This window comes from Exophiala viscosa (assembly GCF_022695815.1).
Source record: "Exophiala viscosa unplaced genomic scaffold EDD37scaffold_1, whole genome shotgun sequence".
NCBI classification, from domain to species: Eukaryota; Fungi; Ascomycota; class Eurotiomycetes; order Chaetothyriales; family Herpotrichiellaceae; genus Exophiala; species Exophiala viscosa.
Window position 1 is genome coordinate 3,920,399 of NW_026944353.1, and position 26,344 is coordinate 3,946,742.

A 26,344-nucleotide genomic window follows, 5' to 3' on the forward strand; every position below is an offset into this window, starting at 1 on the left:
CGCGATAAGATTCATTGAAGTCGTACCAAAGTACTCTTCGGAGTGCTGACAAGTCAATGGACGAACTCCCTCCCCTCGAGCCACTCGATGTCCTTCGATTGGCATTGAGACGCTCCTCCGATCTCATCACCATCCTTGAAGCTCCTCCCAATCCGGGGCTCTCTCGCGACCATATCCGCAAAATCATCGCTGCCGTCCTCTGGCACCGCAAGTTCCTCCTAACGTACTATATTGTGATCGGAATCTTCATAGCTGTCACATGCGGTCGACGTATATACGCGCATGCGACGCGGAAATCTACAAAGAGGAAGGAAAATGGGTACAGTACATCAGATGCATCCGAGACCGTCTCGTCATCGTCCAGCACATTGACAGGGACGTTAACACCGCCCAAGAAGGATGACGATGCATACAATACGGAGGACACACCTCTGCTGAGCAAAAGTGGTCCCAAGCAACGTCCTGGTGTTCTCAACGAGCTGAAGGCAGTCTTAATGCATCAGCCTGCACCAATTACGGCATTGACTTCACCTTCGAACGTCCTGCCGAACAATGGAACGTCTTTACTCGTCCTGTGCTTCCTAGGAGTCAATCTGTTCTACCTCTTCTTCCGGACCCCGTTATCACTAGAATGGATCTTCATCCTGGGCGATCGAGCTGGTCTTCTCTTCATGGTCAACTTGCCGGTGCTATACATTCTCGCAGCCAAAACCAATCAACCCATCAAATTTCTGACTGGCTGGTCTTACGAAGGCCTTAACCTGTTCCATAGGCGACTCGGTGAGTGGATGATCGTTTTCGGCGTGATCCACATGCTCGGAATGCTCCTGGTCTGGTACAACGTCCTTCGTCCCTTGGGTTTCGATTTCCTCCAATACCTTTTTCACAAGACGGTCTTCCTGGGAATCGCCGCCATCATCTCTTACTTTGTCATTTACATAACGAGCGTCGGCTGGTTCCGACATCTATATTACGAAACATTCCTGGGTTTGCATATATCTTTCCAGGTGGCCGCACTTGTCTTTCTGTTCTTTCATTATCCGACAGCTCAGCCATATGTTGTGGCAACATTGGCCATCTGGGCGATTGACCGCTTACTCTGGCGGATGACTTTGTCAAGTCGAAAATACATCGCAACCTTAGAAATCGCTCCCGACGAGCAGACCATCTTACTACATTGCGACATAGACTTACGGCGCAAGCTGTTGGGTACTCGAATCGGTCTGCACCACGGCTGGCTTCCTGGACAACATGTGTTTCTTACAATCCCTTCAATGGGTTTCAAGTATCGATTTCAGGCACATCCTTTTACGATTGCATCGGCTGCTCCACCAAGAAACACCACCATGGAAAAGTGGCCACTTGAACTCATCATCCGCGCCATCGATGGCTTTTCATTGGATCTGCTGGAGTATGCACGACATCATCAACATTGCGAGATCATCCTCGATGGCCCACACGGTGGAACAGAAGCTCTCGAGGCTGCTCATCATGCCGATCGTGTCTGCTTTGTTGCTGGAGGCAGTGGCATAGCAGTGACATATCCTCTTGCCTGGGATGTTCGAGTCGAGGAAACAATGCAAGACGGTGCCCTGGTGAGCACCCGGACCGTGTACCAAAATGGTTCAAAGTTGAAGCAGTCAGTCCTTGATTGTGGTCCTTCTACTGATCCTATGAGATACGCCCATCTCTGGGTCCGACAAGATCCGCGCCACGACAAGTGGCTGTCGACTTTCCCCAGGGCAAGCACTCTCAAACAAGGGTCTCAGGGCAATCAGCTCTTCTGCGATGTAGTTGAGAATGATGGTCAGGAGAAAGTGTCTAGCCTTGTCACCAATGCGTTCGATACGAGGCGTCCTGGTCCTGAAGGTGGCAGACCTGATATAAAGGCCGAAATCTGGAATTGGGTGACCTCCGTTCCTGCCACAAAATCATTGGTCTCGCATACCCTCAATGCTTCCTTGTCGCAAGGAACGCGACCCTGCAGAGACAAGATATGCATTATTGTCTCCGGACCAGACGGCCTGGTCCGGGACGTCAGGAACGTCGCGGCTCAGCTTGTCCCCGATGGCTGGGGTATTGAAGTCTGGGTTGAGAAGTTCGGATGGTAATGACTTTCACGTGTGGAATTATATGAATGGGGTAGACACTGGCGTTTCTTGCTAGAATCGTAATTCAAATGGGATCTCCCAAATCCGGTCACCATTTGGGTACTGTTCGAAAGTTTCAGGTGCCACAACAACTACATATGGTCGCAATCTTGCTTTCTTTCTGCGCTTTAACAGATTACGAACTTCCGTGTGTTCTTGGGATTACCATCTTCACCAATATCCTCAAGCAGCTCCCCATGCATGATTCCTTGGACATATGCATCTCCTTGCAGAGTATATTGAGTTCCCACTGATCGGAGGACGAAGCAGCTATCTCCCCCATAGAGCACGACGACGGAATCACCGGTCTGCATGTCATATGGCCCAATACCCATCTTGCCGCATTGTGTCATGAAGAAGTGCCTGTCTGACAATTTCAAAAGGTGAATCATCACTCTATAATGAGCTTGGACTGCGGATAAAGGGTCTTGTTGACCGCGATCAGGAAGGGACGGCAACCCTAGAACGGAGCGGAAAAAGCGATGGGCTTCTTCCGTATCTGAGTAGACACTCTGCTCGGTAGTCATGCCAGCATTCATCAAAATGCACCTACACAGGGTCTCCTGTTGTGCCTCCCCAAGTGAGTGCGCTATCTTCTGCAGCGCAATCATTTCAGGTATTTGTTTCCACGCTTCTATATCCACAAATGCCTCGGGAAAGGTCTGATCGGGGAACATGGGACCCACAACCGTGCGGATTGCTCCAACATGTAATCCTGTCGCCGTCATTGACCCATTTTGGTCGTCGAAGTCAATGCAAGCAGACGTCTTTCCGGCGGCTTCGAAATCAATTAGGTCTGATCCCATAAATTCATCAATGCAACACCAGGACGGACCACCATGGAGCCGCCGTGTCTGATTACCGGAGAGGATGTTGCAATTGCCATACGCCACTATGCAGCACTTGACGAGATCGATATAGACCTGCTCCACTGTCTTAGTATAGTCAGGCGCGATCAACGTCTTGTCGAGGTCCGTAAGTCCGAGGACGGCATAGACCCTGTCACGAGGATCCGAGGCTTCAAGAAGTCCCACACTGCGAACGAGTTCGATCAATGACGGATCCTTCCCCAACCTTGAGGCCTCGCTGGTGCTAAGGTATATGTAAAGTGCCCGTGCACCTCTTTGAAAGTCATCTGTCTTGAAGCCGGCGAAGCGTCCTGTGAAGGCCCACCCCCAGAAATCGCAGACCATTTCGAACGCGTATCTGGAGAAACTGCGGAAGCCGCAAAATATAGCGAGCGTATCCTTACCAGCATCGAGCGGTCCTAGAGGTGTGGCAGAGGTGAGCTCCTGCACGATCCAGACTCTGTGCCAGTATGGCCGGTCCAAAAAATTCAACAACGACGTCCAATCTCTTTTCGACAGGTCCAGTACACCACCATCTCGGAGTGGTATGGGCTCCGTAGACCATGCTCGTGCTGCTGCCATCAAGTGTCGCGGGCTTATCTTGGCTATGTCGTCAATTAGATCCAGAACACCGGCGCTGTCCTCGTCGGCTTCTCCAGTCCAAGCCAGAACACGACGCGCAGAGGTGAAGATTTGTCTCATCTTCTGGACCTGTTGGCCTCGTTCTCCTAGGTCTTTTTGATTGATGCATATAGCATCTACCCATAGGAGTCTGGGTTGCTCTCCAGGTTGAGGTCGAAAGTAGTGGAGCGCAATTTCCAGGTTTTTGGCGATCTGGAATGGACCCCCATTCAGCCTAATCGGACGAGTGTCGTTGGCGTCTCCCCATGTGTAAGAAAGCGCTTCGTAGTATGGATGATTATCGACACAGGCATGGTCGACGGTGCAGGAGATATCATCGTCCCACGAGCCAGGCCACAACGTCAGAAGTCGGATTTCCGAGCTTGTAGAGGACAGCGGTTCGTATCGATAGGCCGGTGGCATACTGCGCGTCTGCCGAGAAAGCGGTGGCTAGCACCTCAGACTCTGGAGAAGATACGATTACCTTCCGGACACACGAAAAGGTAGATGACAAAGATTGAGGGAGAAGGCCCAGCAGGAAATGCTGTTTGGGAGTAGGCTCCTGTGTGAGTTGGAGGTCATGCAACAACAAGAAAGTGACATCGAAAACCTGGAATTCATGGTAATTCTATGTAGTGATCGCTGATCAGGCTCCCAAAAGCACGTTGTCCGTGGTATCATGGCCGAAATCATTGGCTTCCAGAAGCCCAGCTTGACCTATTGGGCATCTCCACGAAGCTGGTCGTGCAATCATTTGTGCACATTGGAGTGTTGCTCAGCCCCGATGTAGGGACCAAAAGCCCATGCATAGCATTAGGAACCCTCTCATGCAGGCAGGGACAATTGTCGTGACCACTTCGTAAGGATTTTCAGCGGATATCGAAGGACTTTTTGATTGTGACAGGCGGCTAGGTCAAGGTCACCACCCAGGATCGTGCCGAAGCTAAGCCTCACTAGCCGGACATAGACCACATGATGCTGGGGTATGGGCACCAACCCCTGACGCGTTATTTGGAGATGGTGGCTATGGCGAGGCTTTCTGCAGCCGCCCCTCTTTCTATCGATTGCAGCTCTCTTTCGTTTGGTTGGCCCGGCTTTCATCAGATGAAGATGACACTCAGTAACCGAGTTTGGTCGTCATGTTGAAATGGCTCATGGAGATTTCCCGAGGTTATTTGTATCCGGCGTGGATTGGTATAACATTCAAAACACGATTGAAGGTCTACTTGCTGGTGTCCACTTCGACGCAGTGATCATTGCGGGAGACGTTGGCTAGTATAAGCCCGACTATTGTGACTTCCATTACCGTTCCAGCACTCTTCACGACAAGTTCATCCTGGGCGAGAAGGTTCGCGAGAAACAGCGATGGCCGAATTCCAATGGGTGGTGATATTCTAGATTTCGAAGACAAAGTCACCTTCGCCTGGAGATTCTCATATATCGGTGAGATGGCCCGAGCAGTTGAGGAGGCAATCCAGTCAAGCAGGCAAACAGAAAGCATAGGACGGTCTTCGAAATTGAATTAGACGTATGCATTTTACTTGGTAACGTCCTTCTCCCAATATAACATTGAAATAGTGCTTCTGATACTAAATATTTGGAAAGGACAATAAGATAATCACTGAACGAGAAATCTCAGCAACTTAACAATGCACTCCGAAAAAGGACCCCGATGTTCCTGCCAACACGCTACAGTAGTTCACTGCGCAGACGGACGGTTTGTCGAACTCGCGTCTTGCTCTGCGTCGCTTCCTACAGCATCAAGGCGATGGCCACCATTGCAATGGCCCCATATAGCCATGAGGCCTGCTGCGACACAAGTGACATAGCAGAACCCGTGTAAGTGGCGACTGCTGCAACACCGGTGGACGAAGATTCATCCCAGCCGCTTGCGCTGCTAGTCGAGATCGCCGCGACAGGCGTTCCCGAAGTTTCAGTCCAAGCGCTTCCAGTGCTGCTGGGGCTGGTGCTGAATGTGCTAACTGCGACTGCCGGCGTAGGCCATCCTGATGCTAATGTGGTTGCGGCGACTGGAGTGGCGCTGCTTGTTGAGGACCAATCAGCCCATGACACGGTAGGGTCTGTGGGGGGTGTGGCGATAGAGGATCCATCCGGAGAGACACTCCAATCACTCCAGGTGGCGGTCTCGGTCGCAGCTGGTGCAGGTGGAGAGCCAGGAGGTGCAGAGCCCGACGGAGGTGCCGGGATGGAGCTCCAATCAGCCCAGTCTACGGAAGTAGTGCTCGAAGTTGTTGGTTTGGGATCCCAGTCAGCCCAGGCGGCGGTTGTTGTGGTCGTAGTGGTTGACTTGGGGTCCCAGTCAGCCCATGTGACGGCGGTAGTAGTCGAGGTCGTTGGCTTAGGATCCCAATCAGCCCAAGTGACGGAGGTGGTGGTCGAGGTCGTTGGCTTAGGATCCCAGTCAGCCCAAGTGACGCTCGTGGAGGTGGTGGTGGTTGACTTGGGGTCCCAGTCAGCCCAAGTGACGCTCGTTGTGGTCGTGGTGGTCGACTTAGGATCCCAATCTGCCCATGTGGCCGAGGTAGTCGACGTCGTTGACGTGGGGTCCCAGTCACCCCAGGTAACAGTAGAGGTACCTGCAGGGGCCACAGTTGTGGTCGTGGTTGTGTCCCAGTCACTCCATGCCACAGCGGACGGAGTGGTGGTCGCGTACTGCACCGGCTTGGAAGAGGTCTGCGATTGTTTCCCATTTCCGGTCATGCTTAGGGTCGTGCTGGCTTTGGTCCCCGCAGGAGCTGTTGAAGACACGCTGCATTGCGCACCCGCTGTGCAGCTTGTGACAGTGACGGTGGAGGTAGAGGTCGGGACCTGGACAAGAGTAGTTTGGCCACATGCGAGGCCCGCGATACACGATGTGATCGTGGTGGTGGTGGTCGATGTCGTAAGGGCCGATGCACTCCCCAGAAGCAGTGCAGCCGCCAAAAGAGCTGTTGTTGATCCCATGTTTTGCATGTTGATTATTCAGTACAGTGAAGTAGTGACAGTCCAAAGTAGAGTGCTGGCTTGAAATTGTTCTTGTGGTGAGAGGGATATTAACAAAAAATCGCAGTAAAGAGCGTCTTGGCCGGAAGGGAGTGAAAGAGAGTCGGTCCGCCAGAGAATGAACACAGAAACGACAACAACGAAGAGATGAACCTGACAAGAGGTATGGGATGTGAGGATCTGGGAAGGACTATATCAATTCATGAGCCGCCACTCCATGCTCCCATGTCAACAACGTGAGCTGTCCCCACCAGACGTGGTACAGGAGTATGCCTTACCGTGATATGGATCTGCTACCGAATTAATTAGGCTTCGACTTGTGAAATCTACTAGGATCGACTTCAAATTTCCCGCGCTCTTGAGATTGCACGGCGAGAGCGGTCGCAAAAGGAGGAAAAGACATGGTGTGGATGGCGGTAGCATCCACAGTGGTAGAACGGAGGGAAGAGCCTTGCAGCGCGAGCGAGTGCTGCATCCAGGGATTGATCGACGTGCCCACTCGTGGCTTGCATGGACTGGGCCGCCGTTTGTTGAAGTATTTACACAACCTGGATGCTAACAAGTTATCGCCTTGGATCTCTCGATCAGATACGTCCAATGGACATACTCCCCGCGTATCTAATGTGCATGGCCTGATCTCCGCGTCTCGCCTATTGTCGATGGGGACGGCACAGTCTTTACGTAGAGTCACTATCATTCGAGGAAACTCAGAAGGCTCGAAGTCTAAGTTGCATTTGCCTTTTCTACCTCCTGGAAAATATAGTTCTACTAACGGTTTCAAAGTATAACAAGGGCGCCAACGTGGCTTGTGAGGTTAAGAGCTGCATATCGAAATCTGCGAAGAGCGTGTTCTGAATCGTCCGTCCGAGTCTGTTAGCGAGTGATCAAAGCTTGTATGCACACTTCTGCTCCACCAGCGACATTAACCCTGGTGGCCTTAGCGATGAAGAGGGGCAGGCTCCTGATCCTAGTAAGAAACTTATACATCTAGCACTATCTGCTTGTTTGGATATAAAGCCCACGCGGTGTCGCCTCCACGGTCGAACGGTATCGGTTCAAAGTGATCTTGCTCTTTCTAGTCGTTCTTTCTTGTCACTCATTCAGTCACAATATTGGGAAGACACTCTTTATCTGACTGTACATTCTTTCCAGCGCCCTTTCGTTACGTCAATCACATCATCCAAATCGACATAATGCAGCTCAAATCTAGCCTTCTGGGCCTGAGCCTGATCGGGCTGGCTTTCGCAGGGCAATCGGTCGTCTGGGTGACCGAGACCGAGTACTTCTGCCCTTGCAGCAGTTCCTTGGGGACAACAACCTCGTCCAAGACAACCACGGCCTTTTTGACCACGTCCACTCTTGCCTCGAGCTCCTCCACCACTACTACCACAGTCAGCACTTCGACCACCGTGCACGTGGCCACGTCGAGTTCGACCACGAGCCCCTCCACCACGAGCACTACTAAATCGACCTCGACCACTTCTTCCTTGGCTGCAACGGCAACCTGCATCGCTAGCGGCGCCGATTGCTCCGCCCAGACCGTCACTTACGGCTGTTGCGCCAGCGATGGGCTGACGTGCGACTCGACCACTCTCAAATGTGTGCCCGTCGACTCCAGTGGAGACGGGTCAAGTTCAAGCAGCTCTTCCACCACCACGGCCACAACCACTACTGTGTCGACCTCAACCACCTCTTCTTTGACCTCGACGGCGACTTGTATTGCAAGTGGTGCCGACTGCTCTGCTCAAACTGCCACCTACGGCTGCTGCGCTAGCGACAACCTCACCTGCGACTCGACCACACTGACATGTGTGCCTGTTGATTAGAGTGCGAAAAGCATGAAAGGACGGAGTTGAAGCAGGAACATCGTTAATTAAGGAAGCTGATATCGATTTGGGAGCGCGGGTCATTATGGCGGGTTGTAGCATATTTTTAAATTTCGTGTACCTAGTATCAACTTGTTGGAAACCTGATAGTTTATTGCATTACCCGTTGAGCGACTTGTAGTTCGATAGCCTCTTCATATCATGAGCATTTCAAACTGTGTGTAGGCGATATTCCTCGACAATGTAGTGGACAAATAGTAATGCGACTCGCATTTGTGCGAGTAAACACGAGATTGGGATATTCTGGCCTTGCTCTACCTTGCTGGATTCATTCCGGTGGTCGAAGAGTTGTTGATTCTGGATGCCGTTCCTTACTTTCAATTGGTTCTTGGTGCGTCTCTACGGTTGTTTAAAAGTGAGATGGTGCGGTTCTGCAGAAAGAACTTTGCTGATGGGTCAATGGCTCGACAGGAAGACCCTCCTTCGCATCGAAGGGGTTGGATAAAATGATAGCCGACAGTGCCATCATGTGGACAGGAGGCAGGAAGCATTTTCTCGGGCCATAACAGGCCACAGAACATTGTCTAGCACTAATCTCCTGTCCGTCCGTCGAGACTCAGCTGCGCCGTGAAATGAAGAGGCGTCCAAGGTGATGGTAGAAGGGTGGTATTCCTTCATAGCAAGAAAACATAGATGTAGTGAGGATAAAGTGGCCCTTAGGGTGGGCGCTAAGGCTTGTCCATCGTTAGGTAAATCCCTCGTACTCATGCCTCCGCTCGCCGCTCAGACACCGTATAAGAAAGAGAGACAAGCGAGTTGTGGGGGAAGCTAATACTTTTTACAGGCAGTAGCAGGGATGTCTCTGGGGACGAAAGTCACCCCTGAGGTGTACTTTGTACTTGCGAAGTCGAAGTGCCGCCACTCATCCCTATTACTTTGCTTGGTTCAGGCCAGCCGCATTGTTGATGTCGCCGCCGCGCCGACCGAGGGCGAGATCAGCCTCTGCCGATGTCTCCTATCAACTTGAAAAGCAAATCACGGCAATGTGGGTGGAATTGTGGCGCCCAAAAGACAACATTGAAGTCATAGGCGCTCGCCCACGTTGTTCTCGTATCCATCCGGAAAACTTAAGATCAGCAATAAGCGAGCCGCTAAACTCGTTGAGGGATCAGTAACGTTCAGAAAGCCCCTATGTTCGCTCAACATCCTGGGTATACTTCAGCTTGTGCAGGGCAGAACCACTAGGCTTGATGGTAAGTCTGCCTTGTGCAGGACAAGCTTTCTTTCCGCGTTCTTGACGCCGCATGTTTCAGACTGGAGGTGTATACTTTCAGGTGTTGTGCAACACCTTTCGTCTTCTGTCGCGTAATGATTCTCTGTGAATGGCCTGAAAGTGTATTGTTGTCAGGAATGCCCTCGATTATTGCTGCCTGACTTAAATGGTAAAAGTCTCTGCAGGTATTTGTTGAGCAGATGAGACAGTGAATGGTCCACTGCCAGAACTACCTACCTTCTTTGACGCCTGCATATCCCAATGAAAGCGACTCTTTGGGGCACAGCAAGCAAGTTCAGGTATGCAGACTCTACTCAAGGTTCCAAATTGCTACGTGCCGAGCGAGCGCGGTAATTGGCGACTCCTAAGCTCGGCTTGGAGCAAGATCGTCCGCGCGCATACTTTGAGCACCGCGAATTGCTTGACAATCGTCGAGAGGGCAACCGTATCACACGCAGACTGGACAGTGTGATTATGGACAAACGAAAGTCCAACTTCCCTGACAGTATAGCGTTCATCGATACGAGCCTCACGAGTCGGTGCACTATCACGTCTCTTCACCACCGCGGAATGGGCGGGAACGCCTGAGAAGGCTTGCACTTATAGTGGCTTTGCTAGTCGTTCTGTCTTGCATTGCTGTGTTAAGCCGCATGCTCAAAATCTTCAAGCCATGTCTGTTGTAGCACTGAGGCTATCTGAATCCCTGACCGCATTTCTCTGAGTCAGTGATCAGAGTCAACATGATTGGCCTTCGATCGCTACAATGTGGCGTGAATATATGGTACATGTAACCACTGGATGCTGTCTGACGTTTACAGCCTCGAGATCCATAATGTGGAAGACTTCCCACTCTGTGAAAAAAGAATGCACGAATGGGCCGGTCTGGTAAAGAGGCTCAATCTCCGAAACCATGATTCATGCGAGGTCGACAGAGACCCTACTGAAGTGCCTTTGCTCTCAAACCATCTCTTACCTCCAAACCGGTGTAGCAGCTGGGTCCTTTTGCATCTGCAAGATAAATTTGGTACCTGGCAGGCGGCATGCAGCTTAGTGGACGTGCAAGGATTAAGCCTTACGAAAGTATTTCCAGTCCCTTCGAGCGGTTTGAATTTCAGCCGAAAGGCCGGGCCAGACGAGACAAACGTGGTAAAGCGGAGGTAAAAGACCCAGAGATCGATAATTTGCATCCGCACCTCATGGCTAAAGAAACGAGCCTAGCTAGCTGTACATGGACTTATGCATGTCCACCCTCGAGTAATCTGCCTGGCCACCGAGAAGTCCCATAGCCGCAGTACCTCACTACAACGTTCAGCATCTCAGCGCCGCCCGGGACCACCGCACTCGAACGGACAAGTTCACCACAGGTTCGCCTCTGTAGCTATCGCAATGTTGACGCAGGGGAGATTGCCCGCAAGCTTTTGACCGAAAGCCAGAACAACCGCCTTTTCAGGAGCTGTCATTGCTACAGTATTCAACCTCAACGTAAGATTTTTTGTAAGTAGCACACCTCGCCCTAATCTTCTCTTCTGGCTTGATATCTGGCGTCAGTGTGAGGAATTTGTCCTTGCTATTGTTCGGATCTGTGTTCAACGACCCACCATTCCTGGATTGTTTGGTCGATTTGCTGGTCGTGGACTCAGTAACGTTGAATGTCGAAATGTGAGCTAGCTTGTGCTGTTCTGGAGCCAGTTCCAGCCATTTGGTTGTGCTACTATTTGAAGTAGTTGTCATCGATGATCCCTCGGTCTGAGGTTGCTCGGACGAGTCAATTATCGTTGAAGGAGTGTGTTCGGAGGCGAAAGTGTGAGCTGATGTGGGAGGGAACAGCTGTCTGCGCGAGATTGGGTGAACCTTTCTTCGGAATTCAAAGGCCATGTCTTGCAGCTCGATATTAATGGAGGAGCCTTATGATAAGCCAGGTGCTGGGATATGATGTTGATGCAGGCAAGGATGTATGTTCGGTAAGCAAGTGTGGAAAAGAAGCGAACAGATCTGAGTGCGGTATATGTTTGGTAAGGAAGTGAATGCTTCATCACTGCCCGGCCGTGACGGAGGCCCTCAAGTGCACGGAGTGCTTCCACAAGACGATCTTGCGACATGACTTCAAGCACTGCCTGAGTGCAGGCGGTGATGTCCAGTGAATTGCAAGGACAGTCAAACTGCCTCACAACGCAGCTCACTTCGTCAGGAAAGCAGCCGCAATACCACCACCAAACATGCTCGCCACAGTTATGAAACTGCTCAAGCTCATCGTGGACATTCCACTGATGCCATGACCACTGGTACAACCGCCCGCCAGCCTGGCACCGAATATCATCGCGAAGCCGCCAAGAGCAGCTGCCGGAGCACTGATGATCGATGCTGTCTCGGCGATGGTGGGAACATACTGAGAAATGATCTTCGATCCTGCGATGACGCCTCCAGCGAACACGATGTTTGATAGACCGGGCCCAGATTTTCCTTCAACAACACTCCAAAAGTACTTGCCGATGTCTTGATACGCACTCGAGACCCCCAGGGTTTTGCGGGTGAAGAGCACCGAGGTCGCTTGTGCAGTTCCGATCAGAAGACCGCCGATGATTGGATTGAGCCAATATTGTCTCGTTGGTGCCAGATACGTGGCCGCAGTGATCATCATGAGGCAAAGTGCCTCGTAGATCAGGACGATGGTAGCAGTGGAGAGACCCGTCTGCTCCTGCAACGTATGTTTGCTGCCTCCAGAGGTGGTCGCCTGAGATCTTTTGAGTTGCTGTCCCACTTTTGCGAAGACGACACCCCCAAGTACTCCGCCGATGGCGACATTCCAGGCAGATTTGATGCCCAATGCCATTTGCACAAGGACAGTTCCTGGGCAGGCGCCCGTCAATGTCATCCCGATCCCCTGCAATAAACCACCCACGATGTTGGCATCATATTGCATGAACCAGCCATAGGAAGAGTCGGTACGATGTTGCAGCTTGGCATAACCTGAACGATTTGCTGAGACGATGATAAGAGCACTACAGGCGCTGGCGGCAAGAAAGGACTTGAGCATATGGAAGTTGGTCAAACCCATTTGCGAAACGATAACAGATGGCGCATAGACACCAGACGCTGTCAAGGCAGCTCCGAAGATTCCGCCAGACGCAGCGCTGAGCACAAGGGTCGACATGGTGGATAATAACGAGAGTTGAAGATGTTAGGGAATGACTGAGAAAGAGATGATAACCCCAAGACGATAAGCTGCTGGTCTTGACTTGTGGCGAACAACCCTACAAAAGACTTGCAGAAGCCGGATGTGACACCTTGCGCTCCTCAAAAGTCCTCCGCAGTATGCGGTGGCAAGAATGATTGGGAAAAGATGTCAAGAAAGCTTTGGGCAGATGGGCCAGTACGAAGAGATTTCCAGATCGCGACATCCCCGCGATCGCGATCAAGATTAGTGAGCAATTCTTAGAAGCGGGCTTGGCCAACGTACCTCGTTCGGTGATCAGCGCTTGCCGCCATCCGGAGGAGTTATTCGTGGGTTCATCGTGTTTTGATGAAGCTTCAATGTGGTATATCTCACTTTCAAACACCCCTGCAAAGAGGTGAATGTGAAGGCCAATAAACTCATCCGACGACTGACAAGGGTGTCAGCGACAGTCCGGGGTTAGGAATGTCCCTGATTTTCAGGCCTCCTGCATGATCGCGAACCGGGGCGAACGAGTACTCATCCCATGCTAGCCACAAGCGGCCGACATTTATATACATACCATGATATCGTCATCGACCTGTAGTCCGATTTATATAGGCATTCTCGAGTTGATTGTGATGGCAGCAAAAGCGAAGTTGAACGTGCACAAATTCCCACGCCCTCCGTTGTTGGAGCAGGTACCACGACATCTGGTGCTAAAATGGAACGGCCATACTCTGGCTGATACAAAATCGGCGTATTGGGTTCTAGAGACTACACATCCTCCAAGTAGGTCGATTGCCTCAGGGATACCACATGCGAAGAAGGGATTGTTTCTTGACTGAGACGAGACCCAATATCAACCGTGGTTGCCCTTCTGGAAGTATCACAACTTACCATTACGCAGCATATTATCTCCCTCGCAGCTCCATCTCCGACTCCTTCAAACTCACCCAGATCCCCAACAAATCTTCGCTGTGCGAATGGAAGGGCCGAGCAACGTATTGGAACATCACGAATGTGTCGTCGGGCGAGACAGTGAAGAACAAGATATGGAGCTATGAATCACCAACTCCAGCATTCAAGGACATCAAAGGGCATCTCTCGTTTTATGCAAATGGCGTGCCTTGGGAGTGTTTCGTGGACGATGAGAAGGTGACACCACAGGAAGGTTGGTAGCCCATTCCACCTCTTCCTCAGCTTTCAATCAACTGACCGGGTTCGATACAGGTGACTTTTATGGTGGATGGGTGACGAGCGAGCTGGAAGGACCTATGAAAGGTGGTCCAGGGACCTGGGGATGGTAGTTGTTTTCGTCGCATAGGATTGATGCACGTGTTTACTCTCATCGCCTACGTGCAGTGTATTCTTGCTTCGGCGGTGAGCCGCGTAGATCTTTCCTCAACTATGAACACCTCCCGGCAAGGCATGTAGGACGACAAAGGAACCGTTGGTAAAGTAGGCTCATGGAGGATCCCTGCAAGGCCTCGTGATGGAGGCGACCCTCAGTCGGTTGCGCGATCGGTACATCAGAAGCAGACATGGCAGGACGCAATCACAACTCCTGCGCGGACATAGAAAGTCGACTCACCGAGCAGCAAGTGCAGGAGGGAAACATTGTCGTCTCAAAGGAGAAATGCGTCCTCGGCGTCCATCACCGGCCTGAAAAATACGCTAAGACATGTCTATGCCTATTGTGATGCGGAATCTCCAGCTCCGTCTCCGAACAAGAAAGCTTGCCGTCATTGGATATTCTCGAGCCTCATACTCCATTGTCTTTGAGTATGCTTCTTCTTTTCACTCCCGTGTTGCTCAAAGCGGGTTTGCAGTGAACACTAACGAAGGAAAATCTGTCCGCAGATCAAGAGATAGGCTCTGTTGGACCCGGAACAACCGAGCAGATGTCATGTTACTGCGATCCTTTATGGGGCTCGACCGATGAGGATATCACAGTAGACTGATCCACCAGGTTACCTGCATGGACTTATAGCCGTACAGGAACATCTTCCACTTGTTCCGTGTATATCTCCGTCTTCTCTGGTCTTCCCATCTCCATTCCAAAGATCATGGGCGACATGTCTGGCCCTGCAGATTGCCCTGTCCAGATGGAGGTCATCGATCTCTCGACTGGGTGGTCGTTCAAGCAAACTGATCATGTCGACGAAGACGCTTGGCATCCGGTCAAGAAGATACCGTCGACGGTTCACCAGGATCTTATTGACAGCAAACGGTGCGTAGGTACAAAATCGCTCCTTGATCGAAGCTGACGAGGGTCTGCTCCAGCTTGGACGATCCATTCGTTGGATTCAATGAAATCAAGGCGGAATGGGTTGGGCTCAAATCCTGGACGTACCGGACCACGTTAGCAACCCCCTCTGTCTCAGGAGAAAAAAAGGTTGTGCTAGCTTTCGATGGACTGGACACTTTCGCCGCCGTCAGGCTAAATGGTAAAACCATTCTCGAAAGTGACAATATGTTCCTGCCGCATCGAGTCGATATTACCGAGGCTGCCAAATCGACGTCCAATCACGAAGTCGAGATCCAATTCGACTCTGCTTTCCTCAAGGCTCGAGAAATCAAGAATCAATATCCGGACCATAAGTACGTTTGCTTCAATGGTGACTCTGCACGATTAGCAGTCAGGAAAGCACAGTACCACTGGGGCTGGGATTGGGGTCCGCTCCTCGTGTGTGCAGGTATCTGGAGACCCATTCGGCTCGAGATCTACACGGTCAGAGTCACTGACGTGCGGATGGATGTTGATATCTCCGAAGACCACAAACTCGCCACAATAAATGCAACTGCAGACGTTGAGGGCTTTGAGAGTCCAAATGCACACTTCTTGGTTGACTTCAAGGTCAGTTTGGGCGGCAAGGACATCGCCTCCAGCACCGTTGAGATAGGTCGAGATGGAAGAGCTTCGGTCCAGCTCAAGATCCCGGATCCTGAATTGTGGATGCCCACCGGCTATGGCAAACAGCCATTATACAACGTTAGTGCTACTCTCAGCAGTGACGGTATGCCTTTGCACACGGAGTCGCGCCGGACAGGGCTACGCACGATCGAGCTCATTCAAGACAAAGATTCTCACGGACAGTCGTTCTACTTTCGAATCAATGGTGTCGACATATTTTGTGGTGGTTCCTGCTGGATTCCAACAGACAGTTTCCTGACCAATGTTACTCCAGAGAAGTATCGTGCCTGGATCGAGCTGATGGTGCCTGCTAATCAGAAGATGATTCGGTAAGTCTGCTGAGCAAGCGATCATCGTCTCCGGATGTGAAGTGCTGACGTGGTATCAGAGTATGGGGTGGCGGTATCTACGAGGACGACTCATTTTATGACGCATGCGACGAACTAGGCATCCTCGTATGGCAGGATTTCATGTTCGGTTGTGGCAACTATCCTTGCTTTCCATCCATTCTCAAATCCATCGAGGCCGAAGCTGTTGCTAATGTTCGGCGAATTCGACACCACCCTTGCCTGGCCATACTCGCTGGGAACAACGAAGATTACCAGGTACAAGAGCAAGCTGGTTTGACGTATAATTACGAGGACAAAAACGAAGAGCATTGGCTGAAATCAGACTTTCCTGCCCGGTACATCTATGAGTCACTTCTGCCACGAGTCTCAAAAGCAGAAGCTCCTTGGATACAATATTGGCCTGGATCACCTTGGAGTCACGGCAAGATCAGCTCCGACACCACTATCGGAGACATGCACCAGTGGAATGTATGGCACGGCACACAGGAGAAGTATCAAATTTTCGACTCCTTAGGCGGACGTTTCAACTCGGAATTTGGCATGGAGGCATTCCCTCACGTTGCGACCATCAAATCCTTCGTGGAGAAGGCGGAGGACCTGTACCCACAGAGTCATGTCATTGATTTCCACAACAAGGCAGACGGACACGAGAGGCGTATAGCCACCTACCTAGTGGAGAATGTGAGAACAGCCACAAACTTGGAAGCCTACATCCACCTCACGCAACTCATCCAATGTGAGGCGCTGATGTTTGGATACCGAGGATGGCGGAAGCAGTGGGGCGACGACCGACACTGTGGTGGAGCATTGGTATGGCAGCTCAATGATTGCTGGCCAACGACGAGTTGGTCGATTGTGGACTACTACCTCCGGAGAAAGCCAGCCTACTACGCCATGGCGCGTGTTCTGGCCCCAGTGGCGGTAGGTGTTCGTCGAGCTCACCATGATTGGAGTGTGACCCATGCTCGAGAACCCCGAACACAAGATTGGGAACTGTGGGTTGTCAGTTCCCGGCTTACTGAGATCACTGCCGACGTGGAAGTCAAGTTTGTGTCAGTTCGGACGGGCCACGAGATCAAAGAGAAGATTGTTAAAAAAGGAATTCGTGTCACTCCTAATGGTACGACAGACATCTTGAAAGGACAAGTCGACAACCTGGAAGAAGAGCCCCATGTGCTTGCGGCGCGAATTTGGGTAGACGGGGAGCTGGTGGGACGTGACACCGATTGGCCGCAGCCTCTCAAGTACCTGCAATTCCCTGAACGCAACGTCAAGGTAGAGGTTGTTGGGGATGAGATGCATGTCACTGCAGACAGGCCTGTCAAGTGTCTCGTGTTCGAAGAACGCGAAGGGTGTCATTTGACCGATAGTGCCATTGATGTGGTGCCCAACGACAAGCAAATTATCCGAATGCGTGGACTCAAACCTGGAGCACCGCCGCTCGATTGGACTTACCTTGGAGCTGGAGAGCAGTGAGACAGGATCCTAGACTATGGTGTACCCTGCCAGCGTTTTGATCAACTCAGGGGCAGGAATGGCATCGTCGCTTTGCAGTTGGTCGCCTGAGACGAATTACCAGCTCTAGGTGGCACCGGTTCGCGACGAGAAGCGAAATGTATGCATTGCCATGCAAGCAGTCAAAAAGAGGCCTTCTAGAAAAGTAGGAAGAGTGAGACAAAAGAGCCATCCATGCCCCTAAATGGCAGGCCGTGCAGGCTTAAACCGGTAGAATGTCGGGTCATCAATGGCCCAGCACGATGGTAATGACTATCGGAAGGACCATTAAGTGAGTCTTTCAGCGACATTCGATAATGCGGTGTAAGCAGGAAAGATTTCTCGGGTTACGCGCCATGGGCAGTGGGTCGGCAATGAGGGGAGGAGGGCCTTGGGCTTGGGCCCTTTGGTGTTCTTTTTCGCTCGCTCGTGCCGGTTAAAATCGTCGGGAAAAGGCTATTCTAACCAACAAGGAGGGAGGGGACAGGGGATTCAATGGATCGGGACGAAAGGAAGCGGGAGTATGCTCCACCACGTTCTGTTTACGATGGGAACATAGTGTGGCTGTCCTGTGCAACATAGAAGGTTGTTGTGACACGGTCACCAAAACACGTTCTAGGGATCGATGATGGTGGTGGTGATAGTTCATTTTTGGGGCGGTGATGGCTTGAACTATCGATGATGTTCGGCAGATCAACGGGCAGTTTACAAGCCCAAGAGGCTTGAAATCAGCAGATTCAACATTCCCGGCAGATGACTAACATCGAAGAAGACAGAATACCCAGGCAGTGTGGTATATACCATGCGAGAGCACCCAGAAATGTATCCCTCGAGGAAGGCGCCCCACCAGGGCGATAGTCAACCCTCCACCAGGCACGAAATCTTCCCAACTTCCCCCTCGAGAAACCTCGGTCATCGTGCATGGCCCCCAGGTGGACGCTGGAAAGACCTCAAGACGGATGCCGCCTCCACCTCTTCCCTGGCCCCTTCCATGCCTTAGTCTCATGCATTCAACATCACCGGGATCGAGCTAACCACGTCCCCGGCTCAAGCAACTTGAGAATTCCCCGGATTCTCTCCTTCTTCGGAACTACCAGTCAGCCAGCACATTTGACAAATTCATGATATACCTGTCAGACAAGTTGCATACCTACTTTGGATATCTCTGACGGTTTGATATATTGTCCACATACTCCCATGACCCAGAATGCTCAGTCCGTGTATCGGCTGTTGATGTTCATACCTATCTCCTCCTCTCGGAGGACCTCTCTACATCCACCATAGTAACCTTTTTGGCTTCGACACAGCTTGCGAATATGACCGAGTGACCCTTTCGTCAGTCAAAGTCTCGACCGGCACCTTCCCAAGCAATATTATATACGCTCTTTCCCGTTCGATGGCAAGGCAGCAGCCACCGTTCGTGCTCTCGCTAGCTTGGCCAGACCCTAGGAGGATACTCTCATAACGGCAACTTCATGACACGATTGAGAAAGTATCCTCGTATCGAACACATCAAACCATAACGACACGATGTTCCACACCTTTGAGACAACGCAGTATGCCAGCCCCGAACAAGCGGGTCAGTATGCCAGCGCTGCTGCCAAACGGAGGACATCTACTACGAGGGCGTGTGAAGCTTGTCGGAAGCGCAAGGCGCGGTGCAGTGGCGAGCATCCATGTGAGACCTGTCAATGGTACCGAAAGGCCGCTTCGTGTCATTACACCGAGCCTCGACAGCGGCAAATGCCCACAAGGAGGTAGGCCACGCAAGTTCTTTTCGTCAGTTGTTGCATATGCTCACTTCGAACAGGTCCGTCGAGAAGATATCGCAGACTCTCCAAGAATATCGGGGTATCCTACAAAAGCTCTACCCAAACGTCCACCCGGATCAACTTCGAGGCCTCCCAAGAGACAAGCTTGTCGAGCTCATCTCAAAGACTAGTCCGTTTCAGCCTCCCTCACCACAAACTCCCAGCACGGAAGGAAGGCCTTTTCCTATCAACCCAGATGCTGGTAGTTTGGAGCAGTTACAACCCATGCCCGAAGAGCGCAACGATGCATCTGATAGAAAATCGGCTGCCTTGAGAGGTATCACAGACGACGTCAATGTACTCTCACTGTCGGTCAAGCAGAATCCTTCATACCTAGGCATATCATCCGTCATGGCCATCTTGAGAGTCATCACATGGCTGGATCCCGACTGTCTCAGCAAGTCGCCTGACCGGAGCGTCGTACCAAGCCGCGCAGCGTCTTCACCTCCCGAAGTCCAGATATTGCAGACGGAGACATCACGTTATGACCTGCCGACGTCTTCGGCCTGGGTCGAGATACCGCTCATCAATGCGTACTTCACCCACGTCCATCCTTTCATCCCCTTGATCGAGGAGCAGTGCTTCAGAGAGACATATATGGCCGCTCAAAGGACAGACTCAAGGTGGCTGCTGCTCCTTAACACCGTGCTAGCCATGGGCAGTGTTGCATCTGGCACGTCCGAAGACGCGGGTCACCAAATCTACTTCAACCGCGCCAAGCAGTTTCTTACCATCGACACTCTGGACTCGGCACACCTGGAGACTGTGCAGGCGCTAGCCATCCTCAGCGGGTTCTACCTGCATTACGTACAAATTCCGAACCAAGCCAGCGCGTTGATGGGAGCTACCTTGAAGATCGCAACGATGCTAGGTCTACACCGCGACTATTCCGAAGGTGTCGGCCCTGCGAAAGCCAAAGTCGAGAGAGCAGCGAACTCGATCGAAATGCGCCGGCGCATCTGGTGGTGCACATTCATGCTTGACACCTGGGCTGCCAATACGCTAGGCAGGCCGAGCATGGGCCGCACCAGCCCTGCCATCACGGCTAAGTCCCCACAAGAACCGATTGGGCAGTCCTCAACGATGCTCACACTGGTTCAGGAAAACATTCGCTTCTGCATCATCAGCACGAAGATGGAAGATGCTCTGGCTATCTGTCCGTTGCTTGACGAGCATGATCGCCACACCCTCGACGCCGCACACGTCGAATGGTTCGGGAACTCGTCTGTGCAGATGCAGGCCCCGATATCAGCCAACGAGCCGCCGGGCATAACAACGCTCAAGAACGTCATGCGTTGGCGATACTATACCAATCGCATATTGTTGCACCGACCTGTCTTGCTATGGTACGCCATGCGGAAGATTACTTGGGACAAACTCTCGGAAGAGAGGCGGACAGCTATTGAGCTTTGTCGCGAGGCGTGCGCTGATCTGATACACGATATCACGAGCACGTGGCGAGGATACAAGCCATGCCAGATGTCAGGCTGGAATGCAGTCTGGCTGATCTACCAGGCTGTCATGGTACCTTTGTTGTCGCTTTACTCGGATCCGTGGGATCAAAGCGTCGTTGGGAACAGTCGACGACAGGTCGAGACGGCGATCGCCACGATGCGCGATCTCCAATGCTGGTCGACGACAGCGAAGCGGTCAATTGAAGTCGTGGTTAGGCTGTACGAGGCTAGTAAGCGACATTATGGCGCATTCCAAATGAGCCAGGTCCAAGATGTGTTCACGGACATGACGCCGGCGTCCAGCGACACCTTTCGCCCGAGTTACATTGACGTCACGTATGCGAATGCATATGGCGTGCCGCAGACATTGAACACGGCCAGTCAGGACGTTTTCATGGACGACATGTTTGATACGTTGAGGTGGAGTACCAGTTGGGATAGTCCAATTGGAGGCTCCTCGATGATGAATGGATGGGATTATGCTTCGATGCAGAATTGGGCGGGCATGCCGCAAGGAGAGACTTATGACTATTTTGATGTCCATGGGTTTGGAGTGGATTCGGGACGATTGGGATTTAGTGATATGGATGTTGCTTCGTCTGTGCCAGCGGAAGATGCCGCAGACTTGATCATGGGGCCTTACAGCCGTCAGAGTACGAGCTGAGATGTAGATACGTGACATACCAAGGTTGGGTTGTGGGAAACGAAAAACCGAGTCCCGAACATGAAGAGTGATCGGCATCTTTTGATTGAATCCGCTTGGTCTTTGATCCTAATAGTGGCTGGATGTGGTTTTAAAAAAAAGGAGAGGGTGCTTCATACGATTCCACATTTCTGCTGGCCTGGTCTAAGGCGCTCAAGAACTATGGGAAGATCTTGGTCGTGACTCGTGGTTCAGGGCGATGCTCGAGCTCGATAATGCATACTGAATGAGGGAAAGCATTCAGCCGACGAAGAGTTGCCTGTTCAGGTTAGATCTGCCTGCCTCGGCCGATGGTCGTCATTCATGGCTCGTGCGCTAGAACGCTGCGGTGGGTATGAAGTGCTGGCTCTGGCAAACGACCAGAGCGGAAAATTATCAGCCGGAGTGACCTTATCCCCGAGTAGCAGGAGTATGTATAAGAGGACTGGACTGCCGGTCGGAAGCATGCGTGTCCAAACATACCATAGTTGGTTGCCGAAGCGCAAAAGACAATAATGGCATCGAACGAGATTCTTCTTATCACCGGCGGCAACACCGGGCTTGGCTTCGAGACCGTGAAATCCTTGTACCAGTCTGAGAAGGCGTACACGATATTGCTGGGCGGACGAAGCCTGGAGAAAGCCAACGCTGCCGTCGAAAACGTACGAGTAGACTTCCCCCAGAGCGCGAGTACCGTCAAAGCAATTCAGGTCGATATTGAGGATGACGACTCCATTTCCAGAGCATATGAACAGGTTGACAGCGAATATGGCCGTCTGGATATCTTGATCAACAATGCAGGTACGCTGATTGTGGTATTCTGTTCAAATTTGCATTGTGCTAACGGGGTTCAATCAGGGGTTCAAGTCGATCAACAGGTTCTCGGCGGGAAGATGACCATGAGGCAGGCATGGAACAAATCGTGGGACGTCAATACTACAGGAACTCAGCTTATGACCTACACATTTGTGCCTTTGCTGCTGCAATCGGCGAATCCTAGGATCATCTTTATCGCTAGCGGAACTTCGACACTGGCAGAACAAGAGAAGGAGACTTTATGGGTGGATCGACCTGCACAAAAGGGCTGGCCGAAGCAGCCCATGGAGATGGGACCAGGCGCTTACCGGTCCAGTAAGACTGGGATGAACATGATGATGCGTGAGTGGGCGAGGATATTGAAGGCAGATGGCGTGAAAGTTTGGGCTGTCTCCCCTGGGATGCTGGCAACGGGCCTGGGAGGAAATCCGGAGTTGTTGAAGAAGATGGGTGCTTTGGATCCCCAGGTTGGCGCGAATATCATCAGAGATGTCATTGAAGGAGGTCGCGACCATGAAATTGGCAAGGTCATCAGGAAGAATAATGTGCAGCCGTGGTGAGATTCTTAGTGTGATACTACTGTTGTTGAAGATGTAGCAAAGAGAACAAGATGATAAGGGTAAGTAGCGTTGTAGATGGGGGGCAGTCAAAACTGTAATTTAAGCAATGACCTAACTTAGCGCCTGGGCATTGGAGTCGGTGATCTCCTAGGCGTCACTTTTAACCATACGTCTAATGCGACTTCCTTCCTTTGGGTACTTGCCTAGAAGACAACGAGAATGAGCGACTTCTCAAACTTGACTGGCAAGTTTCGTCTAGACTCTTCCACATCAAAGGTTATAAAGCGTCCTAGAGACTCTCTGGTGTGCACTCAGTGCCGAAGATCGAAACTCAAATGCGACCGAGGTCAACCTTGTGGCAGTTGCCTTAAGCGAGATGAGGCCGCCTCTTGTTCTTACCACCGGACTCCCGGGGCCAGAAATGAGTCCAGTCGAGCTTCCATGGCGGAAGACCGCCTCATTCATCTCGAAGACATGATCAGACAGTTGATGCAAACTCAGGCATCAACACACTCCAATGATGTCGGCCTGCCTCCTGGGAAACCTGACACGCCGCCAATATTGCCGCACGACCCAGCAGAGCGGGTGCAATCCGAAAAGGTTGACGAGGGCCGTTATGTGGGCTCAACACATTGGTCTGCTATTCTGGACGACATCCTGGAGTTGAAGGCCGTTTTAAGTGCTTCACCGGACGCGCACGACACCAGTGAGCACGTTGTATTAGAAGCGCCTCTTATCACCGACGATATCATTTTTGGAGACTCAACTAACTACTCTTTGCAAAATATCCTCACTCAATACCTCCCACCCAGAATCGAGGTCGACCGTGCCATTTCCCTCTACTTCAGAGGAGAGACCTTCATCGTCCCATTTATCCACACGTATCAATTTCAACGACAATACCGAGAGTTTTGGACGGCCACCTCCAATGTCAATCCACTTTGGCTTTCATCCTTGTTCTCCCTGTGTTATATTGCAACACTGATCGCATCCGCCACCAGCTCAGATCGGTCGCCCCAGGTAAAAGGGTTGATCACCCGGTTGTTACATTTCCACACCGCTGCCGGACAATGTCTTGTGCTTGGAAAATATCATCGTTCACAGCCTTTTGCCGTCGAAGCACTGGCACTATATGGGCACTGCAAGAACCTCAGAACCCTCGATCCTTGCCGGGAGGCCGGCGCCATTCTAGGTCTGGTTGTTCGCATGGCCTATGAAATGGGCTACCATCGAGATCCAGACTCGGTTGGATCTTTCTCTGTGTTTGAAGGCGAGATGCGCCGGAGGTCCTGGGCTGTTTGCAAGCAGTACGACTCGATGGTGTCATTCCAGCTCGGACTTCCGAGTTATATCTGCCTGGAGAACACCGATACCAAGCCGCCGAGAAATCTCATAGACTCGGATTTTGATGAGGATACGGAGGTGCTCCCCCCGTCACGACCACAATCAGAAGCTACGAGGATGCTATGGTTCATCGTCAAAGACAGATTGTTGGGCCATTTCAGCTACGTCTGTAGAGATGCTCTTTCATTCAAGGAGAGGTCTGAGGCTGAGATCAGCCAACTCGACCATGAGATCCGGCAAATGCAAGCCACCATACCGGACATTCTTCGAAGTCGTCCCTTGGCTGATTCACTCATGGACCCGCCATTCCTTGTCATGAACAGATTATTCGTAGAGTTCATGTCCCTGAAAAGTCTCCTGGTTCTTCACAGAAAGTATATGGCACGGGGTAACCGCTCCAGTACCAAGTCTTGCGTCGATGCCGGCACGAAACTGGTTGGCCAATTCGTTGACATGTATGAAGAGCTTGCACCTGGCGGGCAACTGTACACGGAGCGCTGGATGCTCAACAACTTCACAGTCAACGATTTCCTTCTTGGTGTGATGGTGCTTTGTCTTCTCATCCACACTCATCGGAAAAGTGGCGGATCAAACTCCCCAATCGAGAGTGATACCGAGAAACAAATTTTAGAACTACTACAAAAGTCACACACCATCTGTGCCGAGATATCATTTGAAAGTAAGGATGCATGGCGAGTCTCACATGCTATCCGCATCACATTGACTGGTGGGAGGGCATCGAATGCTGCTTCCCAAGCAGGTCGGGGGCAGCAACTCCCCTCGAGTGCTTGGACACCTGTGATGGCAAAAGCCTCCGACCGTCGTTGGCCTCCGTCGTCGCCGCTCTCACCTTCAAATGGCTACCAGCAAGAGCTTCATGGAGCTGCCTTCGAGACGCTTGATCCATTCAGTCTCTTATTCAGTGACCTTACGGACGGCGATTGGCTCGGCTTTGATCCTCAGATTGCGGAGAAGCACGCTCTAGATGGCGGAAGCTGATTCATTGCTACAGCCACTAAAATGACCATTCGCCGCTCTGCCTACGGCGCCGAGAATTATGGCAACGTGCAAGCATCCAGGCCTTCTCGGTTTGCCACGGACTCCTCAAGCGTCATTGCTATCCCGCTTTATGTTTAGACAATATGCATTTGGAAGAGAACGTCACTTGCTGGCAAGTACAGACATTTATGTGCTTTAAATCTTGTTCTGCCTCAGGCTGTGGTACCAGGTTTTGCATGCTCGATCAGGCTGAAGAAGTGGAGTTCTGAAGTGCGCTCTCGGCTCTCCGTACAGGACACGGAGATGGAACTTTCGGTCAAGCTCCCCTCCAGGCTCACGGATAGACCAGAATGCTACGCGACGCGGATGTACATCGTAGAGAATGTTGGCGAAAATAGCTGGTGCACGATTAGTGCGGGCAACTTTGACCCGTCAAGTCCGAGCCATACACAATCTTGCGCCCGCTATTATCCGGTAGTACAAGACAAGGAAGGATGCTGCGCGCCTGCAACAAGCTCAGCCATTGTGACATTTCTTGGATGCATGTCACGACTTCTGATGTAGGCGATAAGGCTGTGCACAACGACAACTCTGTCCGTCATTCCAAGGTTTGCCCTTCTTTTGGCTTTCAGTGTTCAGGTCCTGGCCAGCGCCTTACTCGAATCTATTACCGTTTCCTGCATCCTGCATCGAGAACGGCAACACTAGGACGTATGGCAGACGATCAAGTCCAAGGGTTCGGAGAAAGCTCGAGTCCTCAGTCAGCTGGGATGGCCAACCCTGAGACGGCACATCAAATGGAAGGGAGACCCACGGCAGAATCGATGCAAATGATCTTCGGCAAGCTTCGTGCTCACAGTGAGATCACGACATCATTGTTGTCTAGTCTCCTCGAGCACTTCCAAAAAGAGTATAAGTGGCTCGAGATCTTGGAGACAACGTCTCGACAGAATATGGCCATTGAGACCGGGCCCAATGCGGCCGAATCTACTGTCGGAAGTGCCCAGTAGGACAAGCAATGATTTTCATCCAGGCGTTGTCACTG

At 51.6% G+C, this 26,344-nt stretch overlaps 10 protein-coding genes across 10 annotated transcripts; 6 read left to right on the forward strand and 4 right to left on the reverse strand.

The window, feature by feature from the left end:
- Positions 1-2: 2 nt before the first annotated feature.
- Positions 3-2,195, forward strand: EDD37DRAFT_75544 (uncharacterized protein). The gene has a single exon (XM_062820246.1). It carries the CDS (start codon positions 57-59, stop codon positions 2,109-2,111), a length of 2,055 nt encoding a protein of 684 aa, XP_062675819.1. The 5' UTR covers positions 3-56; the 3' UTR covers positions 2,112-2,195.
- Positions 2,196-4,218, reverse strand: EDD37DRAFT_75541 (heterokaryon incompatibility protein-domain-containing protein). Its single transcript, XM_062820245.1, has one exon. It carries the CDS (start codon positions 4,040-4,042, stop codon positions 2,279-2,281), a length of 1,764 nt encoding a protein of 587 aa, XP_062675820.1. The 5' UTR covers positions 4,043-4,218; the 3' UTR covers positions 2,196-2,278.
- A 585-nt stretch (positions 4,219-4,803) lies between these two features.
- Positions 4,804-5,246, reverse strand: EDD37DRAFT_75553 (uncharacterized protein). Its single transcript, XM_062820247.1, has one exon. It carries the CDS (start codon positions 5,118-5,120, stop codon positions 4,842-4,844), a length of 279 nt encoding a protein of 92 aa, XP_062675821.1. The 5' UTR covers positions 5,121-5,246; the 3' UTR covers positions 4,804-4,841.
- Positions 5,247-5,371: 125 nt separating this feature from the next.
- Positions 5,372-6,592, reverse strand: EDD37DRAFT_645663 (uncharacterized protein; the record flags this gene model as incomplete). The annotated part of the gene is made up of 1 exon (XM_062817655.1): positions 5,372-6,592. The coding sequence occupies one exon, from the start codon at positions 6,590-6,592 to the stop codon at positions 5,372-5,374; it is 1,221 nt and encodes a 406-aa protein (XP_062675822.1).
- Positions 6,593-7,588: 996 nt separating this feature from the next.
- Positions 7,589-8,711, forward strand: EDD37DRAFT_75633 (uncharacterized protein). Its single transcript, XM_062820248.1, has 2 exons — positions 7,589-7,669; positions 7,775-8,711. Exon 2 carries the CDS (start codon positions 7,816-7,818, stop codon positions 8,446-8,448), a length of 633 nt encoding a protein of 210 aa, XP_062675823.1. The 5' UTR covers positions 7,589-7,669; positions 7,775-7,815; the 3' UTR covers positions 8,449-8,711.
- Positions 8,712-11,747: 3,036 nt separating this feature from the next.
- On the reverse strand, positions 11,748-13,164 carry EDD37DRAFT_75641 (uncharacterized protein). The gene has a single exon (XM_062820249.1). It carries the CDS (start codon positions 12,870-12,872, stop codon positions 11,898-11,900), a length of 975 nt encoding a protein of 324 aa, XP_062675824.1. The 5' UTR covers positions 12,873-13,164; the 3' UTR covers positions 11,748-11,897.
- Positions 13,165-13,641: 477 nt separating this feature from the next.
- On the forward strand, positions 13,642-14,460 carry EDD37DRAFT_618173 (uncharacterized protein). Its single transcript, XM_062815786.1, has 2 exons — positions 13,642-14,046; positions 14,106-14,460. The coding sequence occupies exons 1-2, from the start codon at positions 13,692-13,694 to the stop codon at positions 14,180-14,182; spliced, it is 432 nt and encodes a 143-aa protein (XP_062675825.1). The 5' UTR covers positions 13,642-13,691; the 3' UTR covers positions 14,183-14,460.
- A 156-nt stretch (positions 14,461-14,616) lies between these two features.
- On the forward strand, positions 14,617-17,638 carry EDD37DRAFT_75668 (beta-mannosidase). The gene is made up of 3 exons (XM_062820250.1): positions 14,617-15,105; positions 15,159-16,118; positions 16,178-17,638. The coding sequence occupies exons 1-3, from the start codon at positions 14,942-14,944 to the stop codon at positions 17,613-17,615; spliced, it is 2,562 nt and encodes an 853-aa protein (XP_062675826.1). The 5' UTR covers positions 14,617-14,941; the 3' UTR covers positions 17,616-17,638.
- Positions 17,639-18,901: 1,263 nt separating this feature from the next.
- On the forward strand, positions 18,902-21,829 carry EDD37DRAFT_75685 (transcriptional regulatory protein GAL4). Its single transcript, XM_062820251.1, has 2 exons — positions 18,902-19,390; positions 19,444-21,829. The coding sequence occupies exons 1-2, from the start codon at positions 19,164-19,166 to the stop codon at positions 21,560-21,562; spliced, it is 2,346 nt and encodes a 781-aa protein (XP_062675827.1). The 5' UTR covers positions 18,902-19,163; the 3' UTR covers positions 21,563-21,829.
- A 266-nt stretch (positions 21,830-22,095) lies between these two features.
- Positions 22,096-24,844, forward strand: EDD37DRAFT_655664 (putative short chain dehydrogenase; the record flags this gene model as incomplete). Its single annotated transcript, XM_062818771.1, has 5 exons — positions 22,096-22,381; positions 22,439-22,941; positions 23,024-23,027; positions 23,216-24,735; positions 24,764-24,844. 5 exons carry the CDS (start codon positions 22,096-22,098, stop codon positions 24,842-24,844), a joined length of 2,394 nt encoding a protein of 797 aa, XP_062675828.1.
- Positions 24,845-26,344: the final 1,500 nt, after the last annotated feature.